Consider the following 27,493-nt stretch of genomic DNA (forward strand, 5'->3'; position numbering starts at 1 on the left):
TTTATGTATAGGTAGATAAAATATGGTGGTTAAGCCTGTGTTATTTAGAGTCAGACTACTAAAGTTCAAACCTTTGTTTAACCATTATGTAGCTTTGGCCATGATCATTCATTCATTCATTCATTCATTCATACTGTGCTAGTCATTGAACAAGACAAATGAGATCCCTGCCCCCTGGAAGCTTATGTTCTAGTAAGGAGAAACAGAAAACAAACAAATAAACATGCATGCAAATAAGATAAGATAAATTTAAATGAGGATGAAAGAAGAAAATCATACAGAAAGAATCATTGGCAGGGAGAGACGGGGCTGCATTAAGTTAATACCTACATTGAGGTGCTGACCTGAATAGAGGGAGGGTGCCCAGATCAGAGGAATAGCTTTTCAGGGGGAGGGAAAAGCAAACGCAAAGGATGCATTCTGATAAGCCTGCAGGCAGGTTGACCTGTGTAGGCTTTATTTGGCAAACTGGGAAGTCCCTGAAGGACTTTAAGCAGGAGAAGGATATGATCTGTACTGCACTAGGGAGAGAGAACCCTCATGTCTTCATCAGGGATGACACAGGAAGAACACGAGATCAAGCCCTTTTCAGAGAGCAGGAAATTCAAAGGAAGCTACAAGGCGGATGGCTGAGTTTAGATGCTGCGGTTCCTGATGAGGGCAGGGAAATCATGGCTTCATAGTAAGCCAATTAATAAAAGAAGGTCAAATTTTTGAGTGCTCCAATTCATTGGACTTGAATCAGGCTTACCTGGTGTGACCGATTCCGGTGATATTCACTTTTGGTGCTTAGTAGAGTGGATCTGAAGCTTTCTGGACTCTATGCACTTAAGGTGAGCCTTATGTAGGAGAGGCCAAGGGGAAAAGTGTGGGCACACTGGGGGAACCAGGGAAACCTTTTCAGAAATAGTTTTGTCTTTATTTATAGGTAAAGTGTGGTGTTTAAGCCTCAGTTACTTAGCGTCAGATAACCTGGGTTCAAACTCTTGGGTGTGAACAAGAAAACACCTTGCATTTGTAGAAATTGTGATCTCTTTTAGCTTTTCCTTTTCTCCACATTGTGTGGGTAATAAAAAGGATTTAACACATGAAATGGTAAGGATGAAATAAAGCAATGAATATAAAGAGTTCACATAGTGGCTGGCATCTGGCACATAGTAAGAGCTCAATAAACGTTACCAGCAATTATCATTATGTAATACTCATTATCTCAGCATTTATTTGTTTTATCCTTATCGAATACGGTCATGCAGCCAAACCAGATAATCTTATAATTGCCTCTTACATTTATCTCCTTTTCTGGAACCCCTATCCCCACTTTCCTTAGGCAACTCATTTGTCTCAGGATTTTACCCAGGATCCACGGACAGACATTCCTGTTGGTGAAATAATCACAGCAGCTACTGCCACAGACAGAGGCTGGACCAAGGCCTCGCATACATTACCTCGATTGTTAGAAATTCCTAATATACTCCACTTCATAGGTGAAGAAATTAAGTCTCAGAAGGAGAAGTGACCCCTGCAGGGTTACTCAGTCGTAAGAGGCTAATCTGGGATTCAGACTCAGGTCTGTTTGCCCCTGAGATCCCTTAAAAGTCAAAGTGTCCATTCAGCCCTACCCGCCCCTCTACCAGCGATAGACTATAAAAATAAAGAAGGCTCTAAGTTAGGATGTCACTGTAATTAGGCCCAGTACGAGGAAAGCTTGAGATTTTCAAGGAGCCTACTTGAGTAAGCTCCATGTCCAAAAAGTCCTCTAAACTCAAGAGAACCTTTGTCCCAGCCAGGCCAGTGGCTAGTGGCCACACAATATGATGGTATTACTTTGACTGTGACCATGTGGTGGTAAGGAAGCCCCGATCCCCTTCCGGCCTCTTTGTCCTGTTTAGTGCTCCATCTGGCCGCCACCCCCACCCCCAGCACAGGCAGCCTGGCTGGTCTTGACTCTGAGGTGTAGGAGTAAACATTTGGGGGCCCTTTATTAGTTTATTTCAGAAGATGGAGCCTGTTTGTCCCTGGGGCCCGTCCCTCTTTTATGGCCTCCAGCCCTTCTTGACAAATTCTAGTGACTGGGGAGAAAACCGCTTTCTACAGTGGATCATTAAAACACCACCATAAACCCAGGGCCATAAAATATTATTTGCCTGGCATAAAAAGGGGGTAGATTTTCCCAGAATGTCAACCCAGGTCCTGTTTTCTCCCACTGGGAAAGGCGGCACAAGGATGAGATGTTCATAAATTCCTTATCTTGCACTCTGTTTTGTGAAATAACTCTGTTGGGAGAGCAGCCAAAAATATTGATTTATTTTTTCCACAAACTCAAAAGCATTTTTAATGAGTGGAGCATGGTGATGCCTTGCCAGTGTGTGTGCAGATGACTCAATCGGAGTACACATACCCAAATGCACACACAGTTTGTAAGAGGAAAGGAGTAGTTAGTTCCACAGACTGGAGGTCTGTGGAACAAAGACCTTTGAAGATGGAGATGGAGAGGCATTGATTTACCTCCTTTGCACTGCCTGCTCATCGACCAGCCAAACCGACCATAATGGGACTGGCTCTTGCAACTGAGCCTGGCTTTCCAAAGCCCAGAGCAGCATTCCCTGATTGAAGGCTCAAAGTGGATTTCCAGTGGGTTCCCCTGGACATTTTTCTCTGGAAATAATCTTTTCATTCATGCGTGCATTCATTTGGTCATTCAATGAATACTATTGAGCACCTACTAAGTGCCAGGCACTGTACTGAGCACTGGGGTTACAGCTACAGAAACACTGTCACAGGGCGTATTGCATCCTCGTGGGGAATAATCTCAGCACACCCATTATGAATATCATCAGATAAAATTCACAATCCTTCATCTGAAGTCTTTGGAGCCAGATAGGTTTGTCGGAAGTTTTGGAATTTTTTTGAAATATAAAATAGGGCACATTATTTAGTTTGCAAACAGCCTCAGTGAGGTCTGGGGAAGTACCCACTAACGCAACATCATTCATATTTCTTCTGTGAAAAGTATGAACATTCACTCCAACTGAGATAAATTAAGACTATATAAATGATCTCATCATGTGAAGTCTAGTTTTGTCACCAAAGGAATTTAAAAACCTATTTTCAGAACTGCTTTTTGTAGAAGAGCAGGTATCGAGTGTCCAATAAGTGCCTGGCTCATCCTAAGTGCTCCATAATCATTACTGTTCATTCTCCCACAGAGAGGCTAAATGACTTGTCCAAGGTTTCACGCTACAAAGTGGCAGAGAGGGGATTCGAACTCTTCAACACCATCTTCCAATAGAGGAAAGACAGCAAAGCAGGAAATAAAAATGTTGGGGCTGTGTCTACACAAACGAGCAGAGGCAATTGGAGAGAAACAGGAAATAATCCACATAATTTGGAACACAGCAATTAAAAAGGGAAGGGGGGTTGTGGTTTGGGTAATCAGTGTTTCTCCACTGGTTATGGGTGGGGCAAATTCTTAAGGTAACAGCCTTTTCCTTCCTGGGAATGGAATCATCTAAGCTTACTGCCTCTGGGCACCCAGGTGCCCAGAGGCTTCAGCACACTTAGGAACCTGCATTCTAAGCCAACTCGCTTCCTGCCACCTCTCAGTGCCTCCCTCCTCTCTCGAACTGTCCGAGGAGGAATGGAAACGAAAGGCATCACTGAGGGTGCCTGCCTGGAGGTTCGTGAGCTTCCCTAGTTAGAATTCCAGACCGAAGCCACTGGGCAAAACGGAGTGGAGAGAGGAAACGGCGGTAAGGGCGATTCCCTCTCTTGTTTAGACTTTTGCCTCCCATGGGCAGCTCTCATGCTAGACTGGAAAACTAGAAAATGCCCACGAGTTGTTAAGTGGCCAAGGCCTAAAGAGGGTGAGGGGAGAGTAGACTCAGGAGGTGAAAGAGAAGGTCCCAAGGGGATCTCTCATAACCTCGGGCTCTTCCTCCTCATGGCTGTGTGTGCCCTTGGAGAAAGAAAGCGAGCCCCGCGGGAGCAAGGGCATCTCTTGCAGTTTGTGGGAAGCCCACACTTGCCATTTTGGTGCACCCAGCAAAGGAGGCCAGACCTGGGGAATGGTCCAGTCAGTTGAGACAAGGAAGGACCCGGAAAGAAGTGTGAAGTGTGGGGACATCGTTGCCAGACCCTTTCCCTGTGCACGCTGGAGTGGTCAGCCAGGGGTGGGATTGGAGTACCGAAGTAACAAAACAAAACAGCCAACCGCTCTGAAGTACCCAGGCTACGGATTTTGTCCCTAAGGTCAAGTGCATGCCAGATGGATGGTGGTAGTAGAGTGTGTGCGCGCGCATGTGTCATCTACCTGGAATGTCTGGAGAATGGGGAGGATTGAGAACAAGAATTGAGCTCCAATTTGAGGCACTGGTTGGGTGGCTGAAGGTGGGAGGCACACACATCCACCAACCGCGTCCCACTTGGGTCCCAACAACTACAGGTGTCTGGAAGTGTCTAGAATTTCCAGTGCCAATAACCCGGTTTTGAAGAACTTCGCAGACTTCTCACCTTAGGGCACCCGACAAGATCCACCCGGCAAGACATTGCGTCGCATCTGGATGCGCTGCGTCGCCGTCAGATGCTCAACCGTGCATCCCAGTACCTAAATCTACTACACTGGGGGCTCCGTAGGATGTGTGAGCATGCATTATTCTCCAGCTCTGGGAATTAGGGACCCTCCCCCGGGGCAAGATTGGGGAGGAGGTCCTCCAAGAGGTTCCGTGCCAGGGCAGCAGCCCCCGTGTAGCCCCAGTGGAAGTGGCCTTGGGACAGGCGAGCCAAGGAGTCCGGCCCAGGAAGTTGGGGTTCAGCCTCCTGCGGGTTGGAGACTTTGCAAGGAGCGCAGAGAGCCGGGAGGAGGGCAGGCAGCGGCTGCGGAGTGGACCTCTCTCTTTCAGCAGATGCCTGGGGGATGGGGAGTTGAGAGAAGGGGGCTCCAGCGGGGAGCGTATCCCGCCCCTCTGCACCCCAGCCTGTGGTACGGCTTTAAAATCCTGCGGAGTTTGTCATAGGCCGGCCTCACTACGCATGCGCATAGGCAAAGTTGAGATTTTTTTTTTTCCTCGCCCCCCCCCCCCTTCAGCAGCCTTTGGTTCTGCAACTTAAAAAAAAAAAAAAAAAAAAATCTCTAAGAACACCAGGGGAAAGAGGAGTCAGGAGAGAGGGAGGGATAGAGTGAGGCAGTTGGCCAGGAAGGCTGGGGGTGGGTGGGGGGGACGCGGTCACGGCGGTCGGTCAGTCTGTCTGAGGGACACAGGATCGCGTGGAAGGCTGCTGCAAAACTCCAAGGCGCCGCCTCCGCCGTCCAGAGTCCGGTTCCGTGCGGCCGCTGCCGAGCGAGCTCCTCCCGCCGCAGCCGCGGTACCCTCGACCGCCCGCCGCCCGCCTGCTCGCTCTCCCGCCCCTCAGGCCCGGGCGCCAAACCAGGAGGTGGGCAGTCGCGCCGGCCATGGACCTCCGAAGCTGAACTGCCGCCGCGGAGCCCATCGCCCTTGCCCCTCCCCAGCCCCACGCCCTCGGTCCCCTCGCTTCTCGTCGCCTTTCGCCCTGGAAAGGCGGGGGAAAGAGGGGGATTAACCCGAAGAAAGAAAAAAAGGGGGTGGGGAGGGGAAGCCCGTGTCTTCTCTGGGGCAATCGCTCCCCGAAACCGCCACGCAACAGAACGTCGGGACAACTTCTACCCATTTTGCGCCCCCTTTTTGCCAAACCCTAAAATGAAAGGACAAAAGTTGGCGCTGACTCTTACAGCTCGGATGGCGACTTGTGCGTTTTCAGCGGCATCTCCAGGAGAAAAAGCCTTGCGCGCCTGATTGTTCCGTAGCCCCCAAGCTGCGGTGTGTGTGTATGTGTGTGTGTTTGGGTGTGTGTGTGTACACAGACGTCCACACACTCACTCGCGGCCGCGGGATCAGCGCCTGGAAGCAGACGTTTCGGCCACAGACTTGGAGAGGAGGAGCTGGAGATCAGGAGGCGTGAGCCGCCGGGAGTTTGCAAAATCCGTGGTGTGAATGAACTGGGGGCACCTGGGTGCACAGATCACCCCCCCCCCTCCGCCCCAGGCCAGAGTTGAGTAGTGGGGCTTTTTTTTTTTTCACTCTCTTGTGAAGAATTTTTTTTTATTTGTTGTAAAGTCTTTTGCACAATCACGCCCACATTTGGGGTTGGAAAGCCCTAATTACCGCCGTCGCTGATGGACGTTGGAGAAGGAGCGCCTCGCCGCGGAACAGTCGCCTGCGCGCCCTCGCCGGACCCGCGGCTCCCTTGTTGCGCGTCAGCCAGGCCCTGTCCCTGCTGCGGGCCGGCGGGCTTCCGCGCCCCCTCGGTTCCCCGGCGCATCCCAGCGCTGCTCGGGCTCCGACCCTCAGACTTGGGCTCCAGCAACCGCTTCGGCTCCGATTCCCTGCGCCTGCCAGACGCGCCCTGGAGGAGCCCGCAGCTCTGCGCCGGATTGTCCCTCTAGGCTTAACCCGGTCGCTCTGCTTGGATTCCTCCGCTGCCCTTGCTCTGGTGGCGACTTCCTCCCTGGGCCCCCTCCCCCTCTCCAGGAAGGTAGGTGTTCTGAGCTCTGCTGACGCTCATCACTTCTTTTCTTCTTTTTCTTTTAGAAGTTAACCGAATCCTTCCCTCATCCCTCCTTTTCTTCAGCCACCTCGAGAGGCTGAACTCCCGCGGAGCTAGCAGGGACTCCTACCCCTTTGCCCTCTACCCCTTTGCCCTCTACCCCTTTAGCACTGCCTGTTTCCCGGGAGACCTCTTGTCCCACCAAAAGTTCTGCAAAGCCTTTCGACTTTGGAGAAAAAGTTAGAAAGAGCCAGGGCAGAAAAACTGAGTGCAGTTCAGGGACGACTTTCCTTTTGCCCTGAGAAATTCGAGGATAATTTACTATGTATATTTCAGTAACAGGATAATGATTCAGTTCAACAAATATTTACCAAGTGCCCACGGCGCAGGGCACCAAGAAGGTGTGTGGCCAAGCCTTGGAAAGGGGAAGGCGACTCCTTAGTTGGGAGACCGAAGAGCTTGACTAGGGGCCCCAGAGCAGCGCACCTCCTGCCCTCGGCAGCCAGAGGCCAGGTTGCAAGCTAGCCTTGGCCAGGGAACTCTAGCGCTGCAGGCCCTGCGCCTTTAAGAATGCCTGGCTGGGGGCCAGCGCGCACCCCGGCGCGGGGAGCAGGGTCGCGTTATTAGCATTATTAGCCGCCACTGGGTGAGCTCCGGCACTTAGCAGCGGTGATGGGGGCGGGGAGTGCTGGCGGTGGTGGCTTTAATCCTGTCCGCTGAGAAAGCGCGCCCCGGCCCCCTGCGCAGAATCTGCCTTGTCCTTTGGAGACATTTGGGCCTCCGCGTTGGGAGAGCGGGAGGGGGGCAGTTTGTGAACTCTTGTTTGTTTTAATTGTCAGTTGTATGTTAAAGCCGAGTCACACACTCTGAGGGTCACAGAGAGTTCACTTTTACGAAAAGTTAACATTTCTTCCTGCAATATAACTTGCTATTTTCCAAACCTTTCCTCTATCCTCCAAGTTTCTATCCTTACTTCCATTTTTCTTGATCTCGCCCATTTTTAGTTTTCTAGAAAATACGGTTGGAATTGGAATTAGAATGTTTCCTAAAGGCAACCCTCCCCGCCCCCTCCCCCAAAAAGAGTTAAAAAGAAAAAAACAAACAAACAAACCTGGAGACCCCGCGGCCTTGTTTTCGTTTCCACACCGTCTGGCAACGGGGGCCCCATCTCCTCGTCTTTCTTTAAATAGACAACTCGCTCTTTGGAAGTCACTTGTAGCCAACAGTGGGGCTCGCACCTTCTCAGCCCCTGTCCTACCACCAATGTTCACTGTTGCTCCAGCCAGATGTGGATATTTTGTTTCTAGAGAGCCTCTGCCAGGGGAGTTTGAAGAGGGCAATGCTGAGAGCGCGCAAGCGATGGAGAGGCAGTGGAAATTGTGTGTGTGGATTTGTACCCTGTGTGTGTGCGGGGGACGGGGCGGTCGGGCGGTAACGGGTCAGTTGTTCTCGGGTCTTAGGCATCCTAGCCTTAGTCCCGCACAGCCCCACTCCGGAGGACTCCCACTCCGGAGGCTCAACCCGAGAGCCTCTTGCCTTTTCCCTCCCTTCATCCGAGATTTCTGGTGCACAAGGGGTTAGTTAGCAGCGTGCGCACAGAGCTCAGCTATTCCCAAGGCCTTTTCTTCCCCGCCGCGCGGTGCCGGCTGCCCCCTATTGGCTGCCTTGAGGTAGGACGCCTCGGAGTCGGTTTCTTGGGTTTAGCGGGAAGCTAGCTTAGTTGTTCGCTCCTAGCTCCAACCTCTGGCTGCGCACGTCCCTCCAGACCACCAGGTCCCACTCTCCCAGGATGGCCGCTCCGAGACCTCCAGAGGCGAGCTTCATTGCACCATAGCTGCAGTACGGAAGGGACCATAGGTCCGACCCAGCAAATGGGGCTCGAACGAGGGGAGGAAGGGTTGGTACGTCTTCTCCAGAGCATAGAAACAAGAACTTCGCCCTATCGGAGGCCTTGGATCTGGCCTTGGTGCTCTCATCAATTTTCTCTGTAATCGAGAACAAACGTTGCTTTTTCTTTCTTGCCCTCAGTTTCTTCATCTATTTAAAGGGGGAGTTGAAACTGTCTCTGAAGAGCGGGGGTTCAATTTATCTTTAACTTTCTTTCTTCCACTGGACACTGCTGTTCCTCTGGACAAAGTTGAGAGCCTGTGTTGAGAGAGTTAGACATCCTGTGTGAGAAGGTAGAAGTAGGGGGTGTCTGTGAGAGAGAGAGAGAGAGAGAGGGAGAGGGAGAGAGGGAGAGAGGGAGAGAAAGGGAGAGAGAGGGAGAGAGAGGGAGAGAGAGGGAGAGAGAGGGGGAGAGAAGTGGGGGAGGGAGGGAGGTGTCTTGCGGTCTGGAGAGCCTTGTCCCAGGGATGGATGAGAGGAGGCAGGGAACAGAATTAGACTAGGCTTGGCCACTGTTCCTCCCTTAGAGACTCCCTGTAACCGGACCTACTGTAGATTCTGAGTCGGAGCAATCAGAGGTTGCTCAGGTTCCTTGCACTGATATGGGTTCCAGGAGCTCCCTCCACCTTCTCTCTCCCCACCCCCACCCAGCGCAGTGGACAACTCCCGGCGGCGTGGGGCGGCCGCGGCCCCGGCTGCACCCAGGCTAGACACTTAGTGGAGCGCTGGCTCCTAGTCTTCTCCACTACAGTGGACTTCCTATCGGCCTCGGCGGTTCATCCTTTATCATCCCCTACCACTTCTCTCGGTGTTCAGCGAGGCAGGACGGCCCAACTTTGTGGCTGCAACCGGGTTTTTCTCCCACAATTTTCTTCATATCTCTCCTTGCTTTGTTAAGGAATCACAGTGGGAAAAACAACGTTTATTTCATACCGAGAGCTGCGAATCTTGGAGTTTCCTACCCTTTTCGCCACCGCGAACCCAGGTCTAACTCACTTATTCCTTCTAGTTGGCATCCCTCATCATTTCCATTCCCAGACTTGGGGGGGGGGGGCGGCTAGAGCGGCTGCACACAAAGAGCCTGGTGGAAGGAGGTGCCCAAACCGAATGAGGTAGCGCCGGTGGCGGAGGGTCAAGGATCTTATCCTTGCCTTTGTAGAATTTCTCTTTAAGGGCGGCGGGCGAAGGACTTGGGTGTGCGCGCGATTGCTCGCGAGTTCCGATGCTTTCTGCCGCCTGCAAACACGCTCTAACCAGCGTGACGGTTTCCTTTCTCTCACCCCTCATTACTCACAATCCACACCCCAGTTGATAAAAAGGGGGAGTTAGGAACACCTTTAATCCAATGCGAAGGCTTTGGAGGAGAGACACAATAAGCAGTCACTGCTTTGAGCTGCTCTGGGCTGGAAACCGGGGCGCACGGACGCCCTACCCCTCCCTACCTTAACCCTCCCCTGCGCTTGAACCTCTCAAATACATCCTCTTCATCATCTCACACAGGGAACACATTCCGAGGATCCTTATAAAGTCGTCTTCCTCAGGCCCCGAAAGTGTTCGAAAACGTTTAGTCCGTTCTTTGGTAAACCTAGCTTCTGCCTAGAACTCTTGTTTTACCCTTGGTATGACAGTCTCCGGAGAAGTCTCATTTCGTAAAGTCTTTCGGGTCAGATCTCTTGGTAAACAAGGCAGAGATGTTTACCCCACAGAGTTGGTGTATTTATTAATGAATTCTCTGTGGGTTCCTTCAATATTTGAAACTTGTGGGGCCTTTTCTTGGTTGCGCAGGTTTTAGAGCGGGAAGAGGGCCAAGGTGTTTCCGGGCAAGAGCACGGGGTTAAGTGGAAACGTGACTCGCGGGGCTCTCTTGCGGATCCCTTTGGGGACACCTCCCGCCAACCGCCAGGCTGGAGAGACCCGAGTCGCGGAGACCTAGTGGCCCATTCCCAGTTGGCCCCAGCTCTGAGATCGGGTGTACTTTTCCCGGGGTCGTCGGGCCGAGAGTGGGTTCGGTTTGTGTGGGTTCGGTTTGTGTGGCTTTGCCTCTAACAAAGAGATCTGCTGTAATCCACCGAATCTGTTATCAATTTCTTCGCTGCCCGCGCCCCGCCCCGCGTGCCCCGCCCGTCAGGAAGCTCGGAAAAGAGCACGCGGCCAGCAGCAATACGCGCCCGTGGTCTCGGAAGCACATCGGAGTGTGTGTAACTGTGCACTCGTGTGAGTGTGCACTCGTGTGAGTGTGCATGAGTATGTGCGCGCGCGGCCTTGGCCGCCTATAGGGAGAGTCGACTTTGCCGCAAGGGCCGCGCGCGAAGGCAGACCTCGCAGCCCACCCCTCCCCCGGAGGAAACTTGACACTTCGGGCGGGGGTGGGGAGGGAGACCACGACTTCTCCCTCCTAGGCTGGGGAAACCTCAGGTTTCTTTTCTCTGGGATGCACCCCCAGCTTTGTGGCATTTTGGAGACGAGCGAGCTACGGGCGTGGAGCCCTAGTTAGCGGGCACTGGGGACCACATAAGCGTTTCCTCTAGGAGTCCCGAGGTGTCCGGGCCAAAGGGGCGCCTGGCAGGGAAAAGTCATGGCAAGCTCTTGAGCCCCTGCGCGTTTCCACGGCTGCCTAGGTCCCATCAGTCCCTTTTACGGCGCAGGCTCCAGGCCAGGCCCTTCAGCCGTCTGGAAGAGGCTCACCTTTCCTTTCCCAAGGAACGAGTTCCCTCGGGAGCTGCGGGAGGCGCAGCGCGGCCGGGTTACACTTATCAGAAATGTAAAAGGGGATTTTGGAAACCCGCTCCTCCCACCCGCACCCTCCACCGCCTTGCTCCGCCGCCGCCTACAGGTGGAGAAGTCACCAGTGGGGAGGATCGGCTGTTGAAGTTTCCAAGGCCGCCCCTGCCCCGAAATTCTTGACGACGGAAATCTTTGCCGCCCGGCCCTCCACGCCCTGGAATCCAGGGATCTCAGCCGCGGCGCGGGAGCCAGCGCATCTCTGGCCCCATCAGGGCTGACTCTTACCAGCTCTGGCCTCGCCCTGCACCCTCACCGTTCGGGACTGACCGAACCGAGTCTGAATTGGGCTGGAGGGTGGGGTGGCAGTGTTACAAGGCCAGGCTCACAGTGCTACGATGGAGAAGTGGCCGACCACTCCAGACCAGGGCCAAAGGAAACCGGAGTCCCCCTTGGCTTCCTTTCCCCTCTCTCCGTGGCAGCTGCCAGGAGTGGGGACGGGAGGGGCGGGAGGGATAATGAAAAAGCAGAATTGGGAGAAGGATTGTGGGAGACCTGGGAAGGGAGCCTCTCCGAGCACAGCGGGACCCAGCCCCTTTCTTTCCTCTGGGGTGCCATCCCTTCTTTGGGTACACTAAGTCCGAGGAGGAGGCCGCAGGCAGGGGAGCGCGCTGTTTTCTGGATTCCTTGGTTGGAAGAGCAGATCTCTCTCCTCATTGACTCCTGTTCCTCCGTCTCCTTCTCCCCACTCCCATCTGGCTGAAGAGCGTTCTAAGGAATCCCAGCTGCCCTTCCCCCTCTGGAAGTGGCTTCTCCCAAAGCAGCCCGCAAACTGATTATGAAACATACGATGTTAATTCAGAGCTGCATTTCCCAGCTGGGCACTTTCGCGCGCGCTGCTCCCCCGGGCCTCGCCCCCCCCCCCCACCCCTTGCCCTTCCCTCCCGCGTCCTGCCCCCACCCACCACCCCCGCGCCGGCCACCCCGCCTCCTCCACAGCCGCCCGCGGCGCGCGCTCCGCTCGCCTTCGCGCTCCTCTTGCCCATGGAATTAATTCCGGCTCCACTTGTTGCTCGGCCCAGGTCGGGGAAAGGACGAGGGTGGCGGCGGGTTCCTAAGTGAATTCCAGTGGAGGGACCCAGCACAGCGCGAACTAGAGGGGAGCGAGGGGGTGCGGGACGCGAGCAAGCAGGAAGGAGGCAGCGCCTGGCACCGGGGCTTTTACTCAACAGCATTGAGACATGTTTGTAATCGCTGGCGTGCCCCGCGCACAGGATCCCAGCGAAATCAGATTTCCTGGTGAGGTTGCGTGGGTGGATTAATTTGGAAAAAGAAACTGCCTATATCTTGCCATCAAAAAACTCACGGAGGAGAAGCGCAGTCAATCAACAGTAAACTTCAGAGACCCGGATGCTTCCGTTGTTTAAACTTGTATGCTTGAAAATTATCTGAGAGGCAATAAACATCTGCTCCTTTCTTCCCTCTCCAGAAGTCGATTGGAATATTAAGCCCAGGAGTTGCTTTGGGGACGGCTGGAAGTGCAATGTCTTCCAAGTTCTTCCTAATGGCTTTGGCCATATTTTTCTCCTTCGCCCAGGTTGTAATAGAAGCCAATTCTTGGTGGTAAGTTCATTCTATGTACATATTTGACTTTATTTTTAGAAAGATTCATTTGTATGATGCTGGAATATTTAAAACTGAATTTTGAGTTTTGGTGCATTTATCTAACACACATAACATTTTATTTATATATATCTTTAAATCAGAATTTCCTTTGAATTTGCTAACATTGTAAAGCTTATCTTTAGCTCCATAGAGAATCAGAACCTATAAATCTAGACCTTTTTCTATGAGGCCCTTGTTCAGATGTATGCTTGTAGTACATCATATAATACAAGGGAACCAAAATTCACTTCTCTAATAATTGTAAGCCTATCTATAAAATTTACTTTCTGCCACCTCTAGGTAGTAAAAGTGAGTTTCAGCTTTTTATCTTTCTGTCACTTGAGGTTATTAACCTTCAGGGTCTGATATAGACAGAATTCTAGGAACACAGCTCAACTCCAAGTGGAGAAATATTTGGGCTCGAAAATAGATTAAAAAAAAAAAGTGAACTTGAAGTAGTCAAATGTCCCTAAACGAGGATTTCTTTCTGGTAGGGGCCTTGTAGATGGGCTGCAGTATATCCAGAGGATTATTTTGACGGCATTCTGGATATTTTTTCCCTGTAAATGAAAAGTGTTTTTCTGATTGTCAAACATGACTTCTGGTCACTGGATACCCTGTCTTACGTCTTTCACAATCACATAAGGAGCCCTTTTAAAATGTTCAGAGTATGGAGAATTTTCTTTAGTCTATATACTTGTCCCACTGTTCTTCCATCAGTCAAAGGGAACTCCTATCTCCTACCATGTCGAATTGTGTCTACTTTCGGCATTCAAACATTTTTAAGGCAGATCAGCCCAATTTGTGGGACAAAATGAGTCACTTTCTCTTAAGGTCAGAGGCTTGTCCCCAAAACCGCTGTTTCCCTCTTTTCTGAGTGGATTTCGGAAATATTGGTTTAGGTATATGGCAGTGGGGGCAAGGAAGGGAATAAAAACTCTGAGGAGCCAGATGGTGGAATGGGGACTACACAATACCTCCGTTTTCTGAGTAGAGTTAAACAGAGGAGTTTTATGAAGCCCTTCTCATACTTTGTCATGAGGACAAGCAGCAGAGAAAAAGCATCTGTGTGCTTGAAACTATGTCTTGCTGACATGCTTTCAGGGGGCCTACCTCGAGGGTTCACGTAAATCTTGAATGCACATCTCCCCCCCTTTTCAGGTCGCTAGGTATGAATAACCCTGTTCAGATGTCAGAAGTATATATCATAGGAGCACAGCCTCTCTGCAGCCAACTGGCGGGACTTTCTCAAGGACAGAAGAAATTATGCCACTTGTACCAGGACCACATGCAGTACATTGGAGAAGGCGCGAAGACAGGCATCAAAGAATGCCAGTATCAATTCCGACATCGGAGATGGAACTGCAGCACCGTAGATAACACCTCCGTTTTTGGCAGGGTTATGCAGATAGGTAGGAAACTGTTTAAGATATTTTTAAATATATATATATATAAACTTTTTTTCCTAGAAAAAGTCCTTAGTATTTACTAACCAGCTTGACAAGGAGGGAATCTTCTAGCAGGGTAATTGCTTGGGAATTTTCGTCACTATTGCTACCGGTGTTAATTCCTGTTCCCACACTGATTATACGTTGTTTTGGACTTCTTTAACCAAACCAGGAGGGGAGCATCAAAGTCACCTTCATTTTTCTGAGCACTTAATTTTTCTAAGAGACATTTGGTTTAAAATAGAAGCAGCACACTTATTTTGGTTTTTCAAAAGTAGATGAGGAAAGCTGAGTCATTTATGTTCTTTTAAACTTCAGAACTCTTTTAACTGTAAGAAGGTTCCCAACTTAACCCATAATTCAAATGTCCCAAGAAGCAAACTAAAAATTGTCCTCTTTCAGAATGCTAGATAGGTTGGAAGTGGATAAGGTTCTAATTTTCCTAATATAGATAATCCCTGGGGTTATAAAGATATATACGTTAAGAGCTTTATTTTTAGTCCCGGAAAGAATTTTAATTAGAAGTGATCCAATTTACATTTGCGATTTTGGCAATTGATATAAAAGCACATGCTTCAGACCTAAACCTAGAAACTTAAAAAAAAAAAAAAAAAAACCTTTGTATGTATCACTATAGACCAATTTTTTATTTTAAATGTGTTGTCGAACTTGTTGTTCCATTCAGGGAGAAGATGGCATTAAAACTGGGCTAAAGGCAAAGAATTTGAAAACTCAGTTTGTCTCTGGTTTGGTTTAATAGCATAGGATACTATCTGAAAGATGTGGTCCTGTGTGTTTTCTAGTGTGAAATTTTAGGTCTCTTTACTTTTATGCAAACAAGCCCTTATAATTAATATGACTGCAGTGACTCCTAAAATAAGAAGCAATTTATCAAAGCAATTAACTGTTTATACTGACTGAAGAAAAAAAGTTAGCTTAATATCCGTCACGGATGGATAAAATGCTTTTTAAAAAACCCTGAAAAGTGTATTCATTGAGAACAAAAAAGAGTTGTCAGTGGATGTTTGAGCCAAGCGGCTTCATAAACTAAAATAATACAGGACTGGAAGCCGTTCTTCTAATTGAATGGGAAAATGGTCTGCAGCCTCAGCCTGCAAAGTTTCATAGGGCTTTGTCCTTCCTGTTAATGATTAAAATGTGCTAATGTATATATACTGGGATCGGAATCTAGGAGTTAAGCTTCAGGAGTTTTCCCTGAATATAGGCTGCCTTATGTAGTTAACTGGGGGTGTGGTGAGGATTTAATTCCCCTGCATTTTGATACTGTGAGTGAGAGAAAACCTTTTTTTTTAGTTATATCAGAATAGTAGGTTGTCAGCTTTACCCCCTCACGTTTGCTTTATGTGTCTCCCCTAAACTGCCTTCCTTTCACATTATGGGGCTACTTTTTCACAAGTATAGGAGTGAGCAAAAATCCTACACCTCTGATGGTAACCAGAAAGGAAAACAGCAATTGAAACTCTTTTTCTGTGTAGTCACTGGAACACAGCTTTGATTTAAGATCCTCTTCTTGTCTTTATATGTAGCCTGTTTTGGCCCAAAACGTTCAGAATAAGCTATCATTTGCTAAGTGGATTTGAGTTATGCTGGAGATTTATTTAAAATGTGGTCCAAGATTCAAAGAGCCTACTTCCTTAGGGAACAAGCAGAACCCTTGGTACAAAGGCCTATGTTTAATTGTCCCTTGCCAGTATCCTCTCTTGTCCTCAGCTGTGTGGTACTATGCGGTCTGGGTTGATGGGAAGTGGGTGAGAGTAGAACCTCCTGACAGCCTTTGAGGGAGCCAGCCCTTCTAGATTCTATCAAGTCAGCTGCTGTCCTGGGAAGGTGAGAGCACTTGCTGCATCTCTTGCCAAAAGTTCCCCAGGTGCTTGGGGTCTCAGGGTAGAGAGCTGCTGCTGGGTGGCTTGTGGAGGAACACTGACAGGGCCTTGTCTTTTTTATTTATTTAAAAAAGAGTTTAAGTGAAGAAAAACCAGAACAGCTTTTTGTGGAAGAAGAACATGAACCCAACCCCAATAGTGGGAAAGTTACTTAGCTTTCACTTTTCTATTTAAGGGTATGTTTGAAGAGCTAAGGGAACATTTAGAATACCTTTGAGGCTGAAAGGTAGTGTGTGTGTGTGTGTGTGTGTGTGTGTGTGTGTGTGTACTCCAAAGCGCTCAGAACACCAGGGACATGGAGAGCAATTCTTGTCCGTGAGAATCTGACCCTGTGATGGGGCCAGTGTCTGAGAAACTCAGGGCTGCCACTTCCAACCCCTCCTCAACTCATTTTTCTAGGGTACCAATTGCCTTGGAGGCACTGTACACAATCGCCTCATGAAGGGCCCACTCTTCATTTTGGAAACTTTCTCATTTTTCATCATGCTACCCTTTATTCCAGCTTTTGTCTCTGTCTCTTCTTTGTTTCCATGCTGTGAAAAGATATGTCAGAAAGGCGCCATTTTTAAGGAGTGTGAGGATCAGAGAGGATGTAGATTCACAGGGAGGAAAACCTAACTGAACCAGCAGTATTCCATCCAGGATGACTGTCACACAGGCTATTAGCCAAAGAGTGCTTTTCATACTGATGTTTTCCCTGTAGTGACCAATTAGTTTAGAGACTTCTACCAGGTTTGTATTCTGGGGCAAAAAGGAAATGCTTAGGATAGACTTATGAAACAAGCAGTATTGTTGTGTTTTGTATAAAAGCTCTTTTATGCTCTGTATACTCATAGGACAGTGTCTTATTTTCCTCTATCTCCAGAGGATTGTTTATCTCCTCTTCCTCTAGCTACCTCTTTATTCTACAAGTCTTCCATCCAAGGCCACAGTGTTTTCTGTATTATCAGTGTTAATCCCCAAATAACTCCCTAGAATCTGTCTGCCCTCCTCATTTCTCTCTATTCCCCCCCATATTCTGTTCATCTCTAATTTGAACTAGATAGATGTCACACCCCACAGGAGCTTTCTGGATTCTCCTGCCAACCACCAGCTCACACCTTAAGTTATTCAATTTTTAAAATGTGGGAGGGAAGGTCTATGGTAAATTGGAAACATCGCCATTCCTAGAATGGGGATTACAGATGGCTGTGGACTGAAGTGTGGAGCGGAAGTCCAAAAAAAGGACGGCCTGCTGGATCCTTGAATTGGCATAGCCATCCTCCTGCAGAGAGTGGGCCTGGCTAGGGCTGAGTCTGGTTGTCAGCCATTCTTATGTCTTCCCCTCTCCCCCACCCCACAAAAAAATTGCTAGCAAGTTCTTTAAGTGTAGGAGAAACTGATTCTGGTACAGGGATTTTAGTGCCAGAAGGGGCCTGTTTTTCCTAGGCATCTAGTTCAGTACCCTTATTTTATAGTTGAGGAAAGTGAGGCCCTCCTCATCCCACCCCTAGGCCCAGCTTCAGCTGGCCTGGTGTTAACCCTTTCTCTTTCCTCGTACAACATTTATATTAAGTGGCTTCTTGTTACATGTAGAAAAGTCTTCAAATACAAGTGGAGATTAAGGTGGTCTGTGATCACCTCCATTTTCTCCTTACAAATACAGCTCCCCGATATAACTGTTTTACAAGGAGATATAGTCTTTACAAGTTTAGGGGAGGAGAAAACTTTGTTCCCATAGGTTTGTATATTCTTTACAAGTTTGGGGAAGGAAGAAGCTTTGTTTTTGGTTTTTTTCTTTTCCCTTTAGATTGTGCTTTTCCCCTACTTGCTATTATTCTAATACTTCGAGGAACAGGCTGTCAGGGAGTTGCAGAAGTGATATTAGAAAGGCTTTTATTTTGGGAGAGGGAGTTATTTATCCCAGAACCAGAAGGCTGTTTTAAAGGTAGACACTCATCCTCTTGAATAAGAACTATCGGTCCAGTCAGCTTGGGATTTAAGAAGAGGCAAATTTCATTTACAGCTCTCTAGGAAGGTTTAGAAATGTCCACTGGGAAAGTCAAGAGTCTTGTCCTGAGACAGACTTCATTACGCATGATGGAGCTGGGGGCTGGTGGTGGTGGTGGTTACATTGCAGAGGAGGGCAAAGCTAGGCTAGAACTAGTTCCGCGCAAGTGTGGCTGCTGTAGTGTCTAGGTTCCATTGGGAACTCAGACTTTCTGAGGCTCTAAGCCTAGCAAATTCTATGTTCCCTCTGCCTTATATGTAACTCAAAATGAAAATAATTCAAACGTTAAAATAATTGTAAGGAAGTTGACCCAAATTCTGAGTTTTTCCTCAGTGACTTCTTTCTTGTGCATTTTTGGAAATGTTTCCAATATCTGCAAAAGGGTTATAGAGAAAATCACTCCAGCACTGCCTAGGATTCTGCCTTAGGCTCTCTCTGAGATATCAGGGATGTGCTACTCCTTTGTCATTTGTTGCTTCTGTAGGTTTCGGGATGTCTCTTGGCTTCCCTTTCAGGTGGGCACAGGGCCTGGATTTAAGTTAGGGATGTTTCCCAGGCCCGCCCGGGACAGCACGTGTGCAAGCAGGCTTTCCTCTGTCCTCACCTCCACCCGCACCCCTCACAGGGCCAGGGGCTGCTGGGCCTGCTGTGTGTCGGGGGCTCTTCCTGTCCCCTCCGCAGCGGGCCCCGGTGACCTGCGTCCTCGCCCGCAGGCAGCCGCGAGACGGCCTTCACGTACGCGGTGAGCGCCGCGGGGGTGGTCAACGCCATGAGCCGCGCGTGCCGCGAGGGCGAGCTGTCCACCTGCGGCTGCAGCCGCGCCGCGCGCCCCAAGGACCTGCCGCGGGACTGGCTGTGGGGCGGCTGCGGCGACAACATCGACTACGGCTACCGCTTCGCGAAGGAGTTCGTGGACGCGCGCGAGCGAGAGCGCATCCACGCCAAGGGCTCATACGAGAGCGCGCGCATCCTCATGAACCTGCACAACAACGAGGCTGGCCGCAGGGTGAGTGCCCCAGTCGTGTCCCCATCCCCGGCTCTCGTTCTCTTAACCACGCTGGGCCTCTTCCTGTCTCTTTACCCCTCCCTCTGCCACCCCTACCCTCTATAGTTTCCTTTCTCCTTTTCTCTCTGTATCTCTCTGCGCCATCTCGGTCTCCCTCTCTTTCTGTCTTCACCCCCCTTTCTATCTTTTCAGGTCTCTTTCCTACTCTTCCTGTCTGTCTGTCTGTCTGTCTCTCTCTCTTTTATTTCCTCCCCCCACCTCCACAACATAGGACACAGCCTTTAGGGAGAGGGTCACACACCCCTGAAAGACTTCCTAGGGGCGAATCATCCTGCCTTGGCCCCCTCCAGCCAAGGAGGTCCTGCAGTTGCCCAAGAAAGATCTTTCTATGCCTTTTTAATTAGTCCCCAGCGCAATTAGCTAGCCCAGTCTAGAAGTAAAAATATTAATGTTTGCTCTCGTTCCTGGACTATTTTGTTGTTAGACTTAAATTTGGGAGAGGGAGTTATTTATTCCAATGGTGCCCAGATGAGAAAGCCCCTCTCCCTAGCTTCCAGGACTTATCTTTCCCCCCTCCGTCCTTTCTCTTTCTTATGTCTTATGGCACTAGATAGCAGGCCTGATAGACCAAGGGCTTTTTTTTTTTTTTTTTTTTTAAGAGCTTTTTCTAGGAAAACTACAGCATTTTTGGAAGTCTGACCATCATGCCAATTGTGGGTGGCTCTGGAGAGATGAGAGAGCCCCTCACACATTCCCAGAGAGGACCTTGTTTAAGCCCTCCTGAGTGTCCCCATTCTGCTCTTCCTGTCCCCTGGTGGGGCTATGAAATGCTGCTCAATACTAGTTCAAAAGACCCTCTTTCCCCTCCTGTGGTTAAGCACATGGCACTTTATGGCTGCTCTAAAATGAAGGGGTGAAAACTTTTCTTAACTTTGGCAGCAATGAAAACCAGGGCCATTATTTTTTCACAGAACCCAAGGTAAGTGCCAGGAACTTTCTGGTCAGAGATCTCACTCTTCTGTATTTTGGGGTGAGGAAAAGGGAAGATAATCACCAAGTAAAATATCCAGGACTGGAAAGAGCCTTAGAACTTTCTGGCTGCACACCCTCATTTTAAAGATAGGGAAACTGAGGCCTAGAGAACCACTTCATGGTCGTGGAAGAAATTTAATGAAGTGAGGTACCAGCTAGACACTTTTAAAAATTAATCTCATGCAATATATCACAGTTTAGGGATGAAGGGCTATAGGTTTTGAAATTAGAGAAATCTAGGTTAAAATCCAGTTATGTCCCTTTCTGTTTCTGAGCCTCAGTTTTCACATTTCCGTATCTGTTAAATGGCCATGGCATTAACTACCTCTTGAGGTTATCGAGAGGACTAACAAGGATCACACAATAGGTTAAGCCATACAAAATCACCAATACTATTTCTGACCTACAAAATAACAATTTCATGTGGTTCAATCGAAGGTCCTGGTTTAGTTTCTGCCAGTAGGACAGTGCTTGATAAATGATAATTACTAAACATTATGAAGTAAAAGACATAGAGAAGTCAAAGATTATCTAGATAATTCCAGCTAACTTATCTTCTCAAATTTGATGTTAAACATTTGGTGGTGTTGCGGAAGGACTGAGATCTGCAGTATTTTGCCTGTGCTGCCCTGAGGAGTCAGATAATTGCTCCAGAGGGAGTGCAGGCTCTCAGTTCTCAGGCCTCCTCCTGCTATGGCACCTGCAGTGCGGGTGGACTCTCCTCACTGTGGCTGACCCAGGGCCATGCAATGGGCATGTTAGCTTCGCTCTCTCTGGGATCCCAGAAGGCCTTGCTTCCTCATCAGGGACACATCCCTTTACTCTCTGCATACAGTGTGCCCAGTGCCTCAAACCAGACATGCCTCCAGGTCAGAGATGTGGCTGACTCCTATAGGCCCCGTTGTGCCCATATTTGGTGCTTTCCTCTGTCTTTAAGGATTTCTTAGACTTCTCTCAAGTAAAGAAATCATCAGGGGATTAGCAACCAAGGAGAGAGGGTCAAGGGATTTCCAAGTGAGGAAAGGGGATTTTGGAGACTTGGAAGAGCACCTTTAATATTATAATTTCATTTAACATCTGCATTTTTTTTAAATATTGAAATTCCCCCCCCCCATAAGTTTTATAATTCGAACAGTGAGCTGAGCTTGGATCCTGGCGGATGAGGTTACATAGAAGACAGTTTTTCTCCAGGATAGTGGGGGTGGGGAAGGGAAGTTGGACACTGTGCCAAGAAATCATAGTAGAATCTCCTCAGGACATTAGCTTTTTATTTTCCTCAAAGGGGGTAAAGGTTAAATATGTTTGCAAAACCCTTCCTCAGACTAGCTGCTTGCCTGAAACTCTTTATGCCAAGGGAATATACTTTGGCCCTCTTTGTAAGAAAGTCCCTTCTGAATCCTCGGAGGAAGAAGGTAACTGATCTGTGTGGAAGCAGCCTTCTAACTCAGTCAGCCTCCGGGTTCCTGACAGGCCTTCTGAGACCTACTCTGGAGGGTAACTGGTTCAGGAACTGTGGGCCATCAGAACTATAAATAGGCAGTCACTACCTTCCAGACTGCTGGGCACAGTGCTGTGAGGCCAGACCCATGGGCGCTGCTCCTGGAGGCCAAGGCAACTATGCAAGGGCCCAGGACCAGCACCCAGACGCCATGCATTTATCACCCTGGAAAAAGACCAGGTTTACTGATTGCATCCCGAATGCTACATACTTCCCATGCATCCCCTAATTTTTTCCCATAGCAGTGCTGTGAGAATGGTGCCATCACAGTGCCCTTCACAGATGGAAATCAGAGGCCCAGAGAGGTGAAGCCAGCTGTCTGTATTCGGGGGCAGAGTCAGGACATAACCAGGGTGGGCACTCTTAGCCTAGACAATGAGGATAGGGAGCAAGGATTATTTGGGAAACAGGACGGAGAGTACACCTGAGATCCAGGCCCAGTTCTCCCACATTCTAGCTGTGTGACCTGTGCAGGCCACTTATCCTTTCTGTGTCCCTGTGCCATCATCTAATCCAGCTCGTGTTATTACTTTGGTGAGAGGATGAAATGAGATAAAGTGTGTAAAGGCTTTTATGATAGAGCCTGACACATAGCAATCATAGTAATAGTAATAGTGAGTAAAGATTTGAGCTCTGATCCTACCTAGGCTGAACCCCCTCCCCACCTTACCACTTACCAGCTGGGTGGCTTTGGGTAAATCACTGAGCTTGGACAAACTGCCTGGGTTCAAATTCTGGCATCCCTCCTTCCCAGTATTTGGTAAGTAACTTACCTCTCTGGGCCTCACTTTCCTTCTCTGTGAAATGGGGATGAGACTAGCACTTCCCTCATAGGTTGGTTATAGGGACTCATCCAGGTGATGTGCATAATCTCTGGGATGCGTGTTCGAGATGTATTAGTTGGTGCTAATATTGTTTCCCTGCAAAACAGAGGTAATTGGAATGTTTTTTTTTCCCGTTCCTATTAAAAACTTGTGGTTGTTTATGATGATGATGTGTAATAATGAGGGGCTGAGAACATATTTATTTTGTAGACTTTTAAAAGAAAGCAACACAGACTTCTGTTAGTGGAGAATGAAGAGGAAATAGCCCACCCCTAGTTTAGCTGGTGAACATGGCTCCATCTAGAAGGTGGAGGGGGGCTCTGTCAACACAACCCCACCTGGGTCTGGGCTCCTCCTTGTGTTTGTACACTGACTGCCCCCATCTCCCCACAGACGGTTTACAACCTGGCTGATGTGGCCTGCAAGTGCCACGGGGTGTCCGGCTCATGTAGCCTCAAGACGTGCTGGCTACAGCTGGCAGACTTCCGCAAGGTGGGCGACGCCCTGAAGGAGAAGTATGACAGCGCTGCGGCCATGCGCCTCAATGGCAGGGGCAAGCTGGTGCAGGTCAACAGCCGCTTCAACTCGCCCACCACACAGGACCTGGTCTACATCGACCCCAGCCCTGACTACTGCGTGCGCAATGAGAGCACGGGCTCACTGGGCACACAAGGCCGCCTATGCAACAAGACGTCCGAGGGCATGGACGGCTGCGAGCTCATGTGCTGTGGCCGCGGCTATGACCAGTTCAAGACCGTGCAGACAGAGCGCTGCCATTGCAAGTTCCACTGGTGTTGCTACGTCAAGTGCAAGAAGTGCACGGAGATTGTGGACCAGTTTGTGTGCAAGTAGTGGGCGCCTGCTGCCCACCTGCCACTCAGCCCCATTCCCAGGACCCACTTATTTATAGAAAGTACAATGATTCTGTTTGTTTGTTTGTTTGTTTAAATATTGTTTTATTTTCCCTCAAGAATTGCAACCGGAACCATTTTTTTCTGATCCCATCTAAGAACTCTGTGGTTTATTATTAATATTATAATTATTATTTGGCAAAAATGGGGGGGGCGGGAACCAAGAAAAATATTTATTTGTGGGTCTTTGAAAAGGTAAGACAAGACTTCTTTTGATGGTATAAGATGAGGGGGAAATAACACATACTCTAACTTGTGTGCACATCCAGAAGGTAAGGGAAATATGTTTTCTTTTTCTCAGCTATGGGGTCATATGAGACAGGTAGCACCCAGTGCTCCAAATCTATGCACGATTCAGCCTCTGTGACCAGAATGAATTGTAAATGCTCTGGCGAAAGATCGTGAGAAACAAGAAAATGAGAACCCCCCACCCCCCACCCCTTCCCAGAGGCTGCCAGCCTGAAACATTTTCAGAATGGTAATTTAAAATGTAAAAGTGGGACTTTCATATCCCTCAAAGAAAAAAGAAGGTATATCATGTATCTCATACTTCTCCAACATTCCATGTGCAGATGGTCCTATTCTAAAAGCTACTGAAACTTGGGGAGCAGGGAGGAAAGCCCCAGAAATTATAAAACTTAAAAACTTCTATATTAATAGACAGTGATTTGAAGCTGTTATAGAAATTAGGTTATTAAATTGGAAAAGGATCCCCAAATGATTCTGGGTAATAGACTTTTTGTTTGGAGAGGGGCAGGGGAGGTTGGCTTGAATATAAAGGAAAATATACTGTAATTTTCTTAGGAATACTTGTTAATAAATGATAATAATAAAAATAATACATGAATTCCATTCACAGATCCTCAGCCCAAACAACAAGGTAATTGCATGCAGTTCAGTACTGCACCAGAGCGGAAAACCTGTTTGAGGGGAAAAAGTGAAATCCACCCTCCCACTTGACCCCAAGCCCTGTCTGATTCCTCCTTGCTGAGTGGGGAGGAGGAGGTAAGGCTGCTCCACTGGGTCCCCTTTGATTGCAGGACAGGAAATGAACCATTAGGAGCGCCACTTGGAAAACAGTTCACTACTTAGGGATTTTTTTCCCCCCTAAAACTTTTATTCTTTTAATGATGTTACTTGGCTAATGGAGTTCACAGAGGTGTTACAGCATTTCACTGTTATGATCCTGTGTTTAGACTCTCCACTCAAGCTTTTCCTATTATACTGCAGGTGTACCCTGAAACTGTTCCTAGTGTACTTGAACAGTTACATTTATAAGGGGGGGAAATGTGGTTTAATGGTGCCTGATATCTCAAAGTCTTTTGTACATAACATATATATATATATACATATATATAAATATAAATATAATTATATCTCAGTGCAGCCAGTGATTTAGATTTACGCTTTACTCTGGGGTTATTTCTTGGTCAAGAGTATTGTTGTCCTTCATTGCAATCCAACTGGGATTTTTCCAGAAGGTTTCAAGTAGAGCTTGGGCCGTGGCCCTGTTACGATTCCACCTTGAGCATCATGAAGCAGCCTTGTTTTTGAGGAAGGTCTTCCTCACTGATAACGCATGTTGGCTTGAAGATTTCTTTTGTCTTCCCTGCCGCTCCCCCTCTTTCTCCAACCTCTATTTCTGTTCACTTTTCTCGAGAGGGCATTACTTGTTCGGCATAGATGTGGAAATGAAGAGAGAGATTTGAAACTCAGAAACACGGTCAGCGTTGCACTTACTTCGTTTTGCAGAGTGAACACTGTTCCTGTTCGATCTAGTAGTACCTATTTGAGTCCCTAAGGAAAATCCGGCTCATGACATACATAGCTAGTTTTTAAATTTTTTAAAACAAGGACACCTCTTTCCAAAAAGTTCCATCAAACGTATTCTTATCTCGGACTTATGTTGTTTTAAAAGTTTGGAAAGATACACATCTCGTGCAACCCTCCTAGACTTGGTGGCCTTCGTATCACCTCAGCCATCTGTGGCTCTTAATTTATTGCACAACGATATTCACTTCCCCTCAGTTGCAGTGAATTGCAAGCAAAAGATCTTGAAATTAAAAAGCACTAATTAGTTTAAAATGTCACTTTTTTGGTTTTTATTATACAAAAACCATGAAGTAATTTTTTATTTGCTAAACCAGATTTTGTTTCTTTTTAGTGATTCATGTTTATGAAGAGAGTTGAGTTTAACAATCCTAGTTTTTAAAAGAAACTATTTAATGTAAAATATTCTACTCGTCATTCAGATATTATGTATATCTTCTATGGCCTTTATCCTGTACTTTTAATGTACATATTTCTGTCTTGCGTGATTTGTATATTTCACTGGTTTAAAAAACAAACATCGAAAGGCTTATGCCAAATGGAAGATAGAATATAAAATAAAATGTTACTTGTATATTCGTAAGTGGTTTCAGTTGTCGTTCAGATAATTCATGTGGAGATTTTTTGAGAAACCGTGAGGGAGAGTTTAGGGTGACTACATGTCAGAATAACAGAAGAGCGGGGAATTTTAACAAAACCAAACTATTTGGAAGCTTCAAAAGATTTCTATATGTAAGGGAACAAAAGGGGAATTCTCTTTTCCTATATATGTTCCTCAAAAAAAGAAATCAAGCAGATGGCTTAAAGCTGGTTATAGGATTGCTCACATTCTTTTAGCATTATGCATGTAACTTAATTGTTTTAGAGCGTGTTGCTGTTGTAACATCTCAGAGAAAGACTGAAAAGGCATATGCTTTTATCCTTGACCAGAATTTTAGTCCAAAAAAAAGTGTATTTGTGTTTACCACTGCAACTATTGTACCTCTCTTTTTGAAGTTACCGTGGACTGTCTCTAAACTCCTTTGAAAATAATTTCGTGAAAAGCAAGCCTCGATCTGCAGAGAATGAAAACTCATTGGAAACTAAAAGTTCGTTGTGTTAAGTGCAATTAATATGAGTTCTCGTGCTTTCTGAAAGTGTACACTGAAGTCTGGCCAGCGCTGTGCAGATCGATGCGCTAGCCCTTTGCTTTTTTTCTTGCCGGATAACCTTGTAACATATTGAAACCTTTTAAGGATGCCAAGAATGCATTATTCCACAAAAAAACAGTAGACCAACATATAGAGTGTTTAAAATAGCATTTCTGGGCAAATTCAAACGCTTGTGGTTCTAGGACTCAACATCTGTTTCAGTTTTTCCTCAGTTGTATATTGACCAGTGTTCTTTATTGCAAAAACATATACTCGATTTAGGAGTGTCAGCATATTTTTTTTCCTTTTCATCCTGGAATGCATTCAAGATCTTCCCAATACAGGAAAATTAACAAAAAATTTTATATATAGGCAGTGGCAAGCAGAGCCATGTTCAAAATAGTAATCATGGGCCCAAGTAAAAAGAAAACTGTTTTAAGTTTGAGTCCAGTTCATCTCTTCTGCTGACCTCCTGACTGTATTTTTTCGTCACCTACCCAAACCCTTTTCTCATGTGATTTTGCCAATACCAATTTTCAATTTGTTTTGCAAAACATTATTTAAGCCAGTGGAATTATCAAATATGACACTCTAGCATAGACTGGAACTGGCTGATTCCAAGAGATCATTAGCAAAAACAGTCCCCAAAGACTGAGTGTTCCGTAATATAAATAGAGACAGATAGGAACTCTAACAGTACAGTACCTGTAACTTGAAGCGTATTTTACAAATGTAATGCAAATATGCGCCAAAGCATAGTCTAAAATACTGCATTCTCACTGTAAAGGGTACTTTTAAAATATTTATTTTTTTAAAAAAAGTATTTTTTAGTCTCCCCTCTCTATGGAATGGTGAAAAACCGATGCTATGTTTTGAAAGTAAGAAGATCAAATGAGTTTCTAATGCAGGAAACATTCAGCAATGTAAGAATTAAAACAGTAAAGAAATTTAATTTACCTGTTCGAACAAACTTTACACTTAAATCTGATGATTGGATAATATTTTAGTGAAACATCATTTTGTAAGCCAACTTTAAAAAAATGGGTGTAGAATGACTAAAGGTTGGTATGATTTTTTATGATTTTT

General features: G+C 47.4%; 1 protein-coding gene across 2 annotated transcripts; it reads left to right on the plus strand.

Annotated features, from left to right (window-relative positions):
* The first annotated feature begins 5,236 nt into the window (after positions 1–5,236).
* Positions 5,237–27,493, plus strand: WNT5A (Wnt family member 5A). 2 transcript variants are annotated; one of them, XM_016131681.2, is made up of 5 exons: positions 5,237–6,549; positions 12,659–12,792; positions 13,996–14,246; positions 18,890–19,182; positions 22,930–27,493. In XM_016131681.2, exons 2-5 carry the CDS (start codon positions 12,713–12,715, stop codon positions 23,386–23,388), a joined length of 1,083 nt encoding a protein of 360 aa, XP_015987167.1. In that variant the 5' UTR covers positions 5,237–6,549; positions 12,659–12,712; the 3' UTR covers positions 23,389–27,493. The 2 variants fall into 2 exon arrangements, with proteins under 2 accessions (XP_015987167.1, XP_015987168.1); XM_016131682.2 differs by lacking the exon at positions 5,237–6,549 and adding an exon at positions 12,154–12,251.

The sequence above is a fragment of the Rousettus aegyptiacus genome, unplaced genomic scaffold (assembly GCF_014176215.1).
Source record: "Rousettus aegyptiacus isolate mRouAeg1 unplaced genomic scaffold, mRouAeg1.p scaffold_m13_p_4, whole genome shotgun sequence".
Taxonomy (NCBI): domain Eukaryota; kingdom Metazoa; phylum Chordata; class Mammalia; order Chiroptera; family Pteropodidae; genus Rousettus; species Rousettus aegyptiacus.

Coding starts and splice junctions, on each gene's coding strand:
- WNT5A (XM_016131681.2), top strand. CDS start 12,713: ATGTCTTCCAAGTTCTTCCTAATGGCTTTGGCCATATTTTTCTCCTTC. Junction 12,793..13,995: donor ATAGAAGCCAATTCTTGGTG/GTAAGTTCATTC, acceptor CCCCCTTTTCAG/GTCGCTAGGTATGAATAACC. Junction 19,183..22,929: donor ACAACGAGGCTGGCCGCAGG/GTGAGTGCCCCA, acceptor ATCTCCCCACAG/ACGGTTTACAACCTGGCTGA.